This window comes from Syngnathus scovelli, chromosome 10, assembly GCF_024217435.2.
Source record: "Syngnathus scovelli strain Florida chromosome 10, RoL_Ssco_1.2, whole genome shotgun sequence".
NCBI lineage: Eukaryota > Metazoa > Chordata > Actinopteri > Syngnathiformes > Syngnathidae > Syngnathus > Syngnathus scovelli.
The window spans coordinates 8,042,710-8,048,749 of NC_090856.1; the positions used below are offsets into that span (position 1 = coordinate 8,042,710).

At 40.8% G+C, this 6,040-nt stretch overlaps 1 protein-coding gene across 1 annotated transcript; it reads right to left on the reverse strand.

The window, feature by feature from the left end:
- Positions 1-9: 9 nt before the first annotated feature.
- ppp1r2 (protein phosphatase 1, regulatory (inhibitor) subunit 2) lies at positions 10-5,425 on the reverse strand. The gene is made up of 6 exons (XM_049731993.1): positions 5,033-5,425; positions 3,172-3,279; positions 2,886-2,969; positions 1,935-2,044; positions 1,534-1,707; positions 10-1,293 (listed from the first exon to the last, which is right to left on the reverse strand). Exons 1-6 carry the CDS (start codon positions 5,161-5,163, stop codon positions 1,274-1,276), a joined length of 627 nt encoding a protein of 208 aa, XP_049587950.1. The 5' UTR covers positions 5,164-5,425; the 3' UTR covers positions 10-1,273.
- Positions 5,426-6,040: the final 615 nt, after the last annotated feature.

The following is a 6,040-nucleotide window of genomic DNA, read 5'->3' on the forward strand; positions in this document are numbered from 1 at the left end:
CACAACCTGTTCATACTTCACCTGTTCAGGATGTTCTCTATTGTATTTCCATAACAATGCTCAGCACATCACCAATCACAACAAGAATGGGTCAACAAAAAAAATAATACAACACCGTCAACCTTCGCCTCAATATTTGAAATAACGTTATACAGGATTAGGAACCCATAATAACGCCAATATTCATTACTTTATTCATCAGTAGCATTTTTTCCTCCTGCTTGAACATTAGCTAAGCACAAAATAAACTAGGCCATTCAATGCATGTCCCACATTAGAATTTACAGTTAAATTCTGTATGACAAAGCTAAGATGTTATGGAAAGTCAGAATTAAGCAAGCGCAGTGAACATTGGTTGTGTTCAAGTTGATAAAGGACCATTGTGAAAGAAAAAGCACACAGTATTTCCTCCAACATCTGACTTCCTATGGACATGCACTGAGTGCACCGTTTGTATGACTTAATACTGTTTCGTCCTTGAACGTTAGATAACATTCCTCCACCCATGAGCAACAGGGAGGTGGAGCCTAAATCAGTCTTGCCTTTTACACTCGTTATTGTGAGGTGCAGGGGGAAAAAACAAACTGTACATGGAAAAGTGCTTCTTTTTTTTTTTTAAAGATAACCATGATTTTCAGTGTTTAAAATAAAGGTCATTCAAGAGGTTAGAGATATTCTTAAAATGATAAGTGAGGTTTTGTGCTTTGTAAAAAGCCAGAGATCAAGTGAAAAAAAATCAGTGTTGGTAGATTTTTTTTGTTTTTTAAAGAAAAATCCGCTTTTGACTTGTGTGATACTGCAGCATCCAAAATGTCTAGCAATTATGGACATCAAACTAAAATTGTCAATCATGTCAAAACAAACCAGAAAAGTGTGTCACAGTTTCAAAGTCCACCTGAACTGCAGCTGGTACAAGCACAGTCATGAGAGGGTGGGGGTTCCCCTTGCTTGACCTTCTTTTCCTCAATGGCCTTCAAATCTTTTTACACTCATATTGTATTCAGAGCGCACCAGCTCAGCGAGGAGGGGAGATGGAGACCTTCATGGTGTCAGGGAAGGACATTGCAACTAGGTTTGAGGTTCAATTGCATTTTTTGGAACAGTGCGGACAGATGAATTGAAGGTTACCGTCTGTTTAGGGGAGTTAAATGGATCAAGCGGGAGGGGGGGTGGGGGGCTGGCGTTTGGCGCGACATTGAAAGCACGCGGCGCAGTGACGTCGTCTGTCAGTAAGGTGAGTTGACACGTACTCGAGTGGGAGGTGTCGTCTCATCTACGAGTCCAAAGAATCAGCTAGAGGGAACAAAATGAGGCAAAAGTAAATTAGAGCTGTCACACTATCCATTAATTGACAACTAATCAATTATCAAATTAATGGGCAACGACTTTAATAATCGAGTAATTGTTTAGAGCCATTTGTTGAAACTTAAAATTGTCCAAATCCAATTTTTGTCGTCATTCATGAAAAGAAACTGATTATCGTAAGAAGAAGCGGGTCAGAGAACCTTGAACCCAACCCAAAATATTTTTTACCTTCCTGTGGCGGGTCAACGCTGATCTCCTCAGCCTCCTCCGTTTCATCCCTCATCTCCTCGTCTTCGTCCTCGTCCTCGTCGAGCTCGCTAGCGATGAGCTGCCGAGCCAGCTTGATGTTGAGGCCCTCGTTATAATGCTTCTTCCTCATCATTTGAAATTTTTTCTTTTTGGCTGTGGAGCAAAGCGGAAACATCAGCGTAAAAATGAAAACGTTTTGTAGAAAAATAAACAATAGATGCCATGATGAAACAAAACATGGGACACAACATTCACTAAATTGTGACCCAATTGCTGAGTTCTGCATGAGCAGCAGAATCTAAAAAACTATGACCATCTCAATGACGACACCTTCTGTATATTCAATAATGAGGTCGCGGTCGAGCAGATGTCTGGCTCACCTTGTTCCTCGGGGGACAGCTCCTCTTCTTCTTCCTCACTACTTTCCTCTTCTTCCTCCTCTTCTTCTTCTTTCATAAATCGAGGTTCTGAGCCTTCTGCTGCTATCAGCCTTGACAAAAAGAGTAGAAGATTTGTCAGTTTAATACTTTTTGACATTCCATCGCACCTCAATTTCGCTGTAGTTCGGTTATAAATATCTTTTAAACAGGCCGTATTTGGAGTGAGAGCAGATGGGGAGGAAAGATGAGGATGAGATCAGAGTGAGGACAGAGCAAGCACAGAGAGAGAAAGAGACAGAGACAGAGAGAGAGAGAGAGAGAGAGAGACAGAGACAGAGAGAGAGTGACAGAGACAGAGAGAGAGAGAAGCACCGAGCATGCGAGTACTTGAGCATGAAGCAAAAATAACAGATTTCCCACTGCTATCTCTCACAAAGCAGCAGAGGACAAAATGAATGGTTCATGGCTGAGTGGATGGTGGTGAATGGCTGGGGGAGAGAGCCCATTTACTGTGCTACTACTCCAAAAGAACTGGCCTGATTCAGCCTGCCAGCTAAAATCTGATTTTCACACAAGATGTGGATAAAGACAAGACGATAGACTAATGTTTTTAGAGATTAGGCTCATCAACTAAAAAAAAAAAAAATTTAACATTTGTTTAATGATCGGGTGGACATGGTAATCAGGGATTGAAAGAGAAAAAAAAAAGAGCAACTGATATTTGCAGGCCTCAAGATAACACAGACAAAGGAGGCTAATTGATGTGGTCGTCTGAAGCTAACCACCTTTCATTTATTATTACTTTAATCAGATTGAATTTATTTCTACGAGCACTCCAACAGAGGGGTACCAACAATTTTGCCATGTGTATTACTAACCTTTTGTTTCGTAATCCTCCAACTTTGACCTTGTCACAATTTCAACTCATTTGCATGCTCATTAAATGCTTACTTTGATGTCAAGTCATCCGCTGGGAGTGCACCCCGCCCTTCTGAATCACTCAAGGAACCCTCGTCCTCGTCGTCCCCAACCATCCTTAAAAAAAAAAAAATTTTTTTTTTTTTAAAAAAAGACATAAATTACTTAAGACAAAAACTTAAAAGTTAAGTCTTAATCATTTCTGATAAACATTCCCAAAACTTTCTACACTGGAATTGATGAGTTGCAAATGTCTGACAAATATTCCGTCGACTTATTTCGATGAATATATGACTGGGAAAATTTGATGAAGGCGGACCTGTTGTAAGGTGTGCTGGGCTCATCTATCTTCATCAGGCCGTAATCTTTGTCTGCTGGATGGTATGTGGCCAGGATATTCATCTCATCCCACTTCTGGCTTTTCTTTCTGGAAAAAAAAATAAAAAATTGTAAAAATAATAAAAGCAGTGAACAGGAAATTACAGACGAGCGCATTGTGACCACGGCACACCGCAAACAATTATCCTTAATCCCAAAAGCAATCACATTTAAACTAGGGCTGAACATGTCCCAATTCTTATTTTTGACTGCATTCTTTTGGGAACACAGGATCAAATGCATGAAAAATATCTGGGAGGGTTGGCCAACCAGCTAAAGCTACAGATAAATATAGGGTCTTATACTGATGACTTTACCCGGAGGTCGTCCACAACTGGCAACATTTCACTTGGAGATAAGTCATTAAATAAAGTGAGTCATGAGAGAGAGCTGAGCAGCGCTATCAGGTGACAGAGTCGAAAGGTGCTCCCCTACCGACTTCTGTGACCCAGCAACAACAGCAGTGTGCACTAGTTTGTAACATTTGAGCAATTTCAAGTCTGCTCGGATGCTCCTCAAGAATGATCATGCACAGTGCCATCAATTTATTGCACTCTTTGGGTGGGACAAGTTTTATGTCCTTGTTTAAACTGTACACAGCAAAGTTGTATTGTTTAAACGGTCGACAGCAGAAGAGACGCTGGGTGGCTTAGCCAGGATATCCTTTGCTTGTACAACGAAAAACGAACAGGGCTTTGCTCCATGACTGACACATAAGCGGGTAAATGTGTTTGAGCTGCTGGAAAACTAAATGAGCATATGAAATTATCATTGCTGAGGCAGGTTTTCATAATTTTTATGGAAAAACTGCCTCATGGTGCTGACTGTTTGATGCAAGGCTCCACTTCATTGCAGGTACCCTCTGTTTTTTTCCCCCCCTTTTACATCTTCACTCTCTTGCAGAGGCTATTTTAGGATCAACACAGAAAAAGCCCGATTCACTTGCCGCGAATGGAATTCACTAATAGCTGTCATCTCTGGCCTAATTTTACAGAGTGCTGCTCTAACATTACTGGCTTATATCTAGAGTTGCTGGCTAGGTTAGCAGAGGGACAATGGCTGATACTCACTCATCACAAAATTACTGATAGAGCAATAAGACTATTTGTTGAAGTCCATTCCTGGTAGTCTTTATTTTGTCTCGTCTCCTGCCCAATTTGGTGCCTTGCCTTTAATAAATTTAATGTTTAATACATTTCATGGCCATGCCCATAATATGAATATAATTAAATTAGTATTTTGAATAAAACCACAAATGCGATTTAGGTTGCAAAATAACAATGTTAAATAATAGATTCCGTGTCCATTAGTAACTCAGTTACCAAGACAAGAAAGGAAGCTGTAACATGATAACACCGTGACAGTAAGTAAAGTCAAGGAGAGAATATGGGGGCGCAAATAAAATAAAATAGTGGGCAATTCAAGTGACGTTTGATACCTTTGGTGTCAATATCAACTTTGAATTGAGTTTGTGCATTTGTCATTCATTCAACATGTGGTATGCGTGATTCTATGACTTGCATGACACATGCCTTCAGAATTAGTGCAATACGTGAATGTAACAAGTCAGTAATAAAGGCTATATTCCGAGGAATATAGTTATAACACACGCAGATGATTTACAGTCAAAGCATCTGTAAACAAGCGCATTCCATCCAAAACAATGCTGATACGGAATAACTTCGTGTTGCGACTTCCGCGGTGGTAAAAGTTGCGCTAGTTTGCGTCAACAAGCGCGCTTGTTGTTAAGCTAGCGGTCGTAAACCATACACACCCAACAGACGGCTACAAGGGACACTCACTGCGCATCTTCATCGGAAAGTCCAGGGGTTTCTTCAGGTTTTTCCACCACATACTCGCCAGGCGCAGGTTTAATGCTAGCGGCGTTATTCTTGTTTTTCAGGATGCCTTTTATCGGCCGAGGAGCTGCCATTCCTTCCCACACACTCGCTGTCAAAACGGGCTGCTCGCGCAGGTGTTGATCGCCGATCGCTATTCCTTAGTCGATTTCTTCCTTTCAGTAGTCAAAGAGTGGATCAAACATGCTCGCTTTGATTATTCAACGATCTTCAATGCGTTCAGGTAAATCCTGGGTATGATCCACAGAGGGAGAGCACATTTCTGCTCTGTTGGCTCACGACTGGCGTGGTAACTGTGCTGAGAGCTGGTGTACTCCAGACAATTTATCGCGATAGTTTGAAAACGCGACTGCCGTGTAACGTTTGTAACCCTCGGACAAAATTGTTACGTTTCATCTTTTGAAATTCATCCGATTCATCCCATTCATCCGAACGTGTAGTTTCTCTTTTTAGAACACAAACGTGCATATATACGTGGTCACAGTAGTCCATTGTTAAATTAAACAAAATACGATCAAATAAAACGATTTAGGCTGATTTAGGAATGGTAGGTTAGGCTTTTTCACAGATTTCAAATTGACTTAACTTCTGTGGCCAAAACCATGTTTCTAGTTCCCGAAGAATTGGTTCCAACGCAGGCTTTGAAATAAACTATAGGGAGCAGCAAGATGCCGTTGCTGCAGCGGTGAAAGAAGTACAGCAAAAGAAGAACGTCTTCCGGGTCAATGCACTCAGGACATCTTATTGGGACATTACATCTTCTGAACGCACTTGATGATGTTTCTCATTTAAAAACAAACAAACCTGCACGCATAGGTGGCCACAATACTGCATATCAAATAAAACACGAAAAAAATCCAGTATTTATTTTTCATGTCTTACTCTGGTGAAGTACGCATTTTAAGAACTACACACACAGACGCACACTTACACAATTCAAGCTGCTCATGT

Coding starts and splice junctions, on each gene's coding strand:
- ppp1r2 (XM_049731993.1), bottom strand. CDS start 5,163: ATGGCAGCTCCTCGGCCGATAAAAGGCATCCTGAAAAACAAGAATAAC. Junction 2,970..3,171: donor CCCAGCACACCTTACAACAG/GTCCGCCTTCAT, acceptor TTTTTTTTTAAG/GATGGTTGGGGACGACGAGG. Junction 1,294..1,533: donor CGTTGACCCGCCACAGGAAG/GTAAAAAATATT, acceptor TGTTCCCTCTAG/CTGATTCTTTGGACTCGTAG.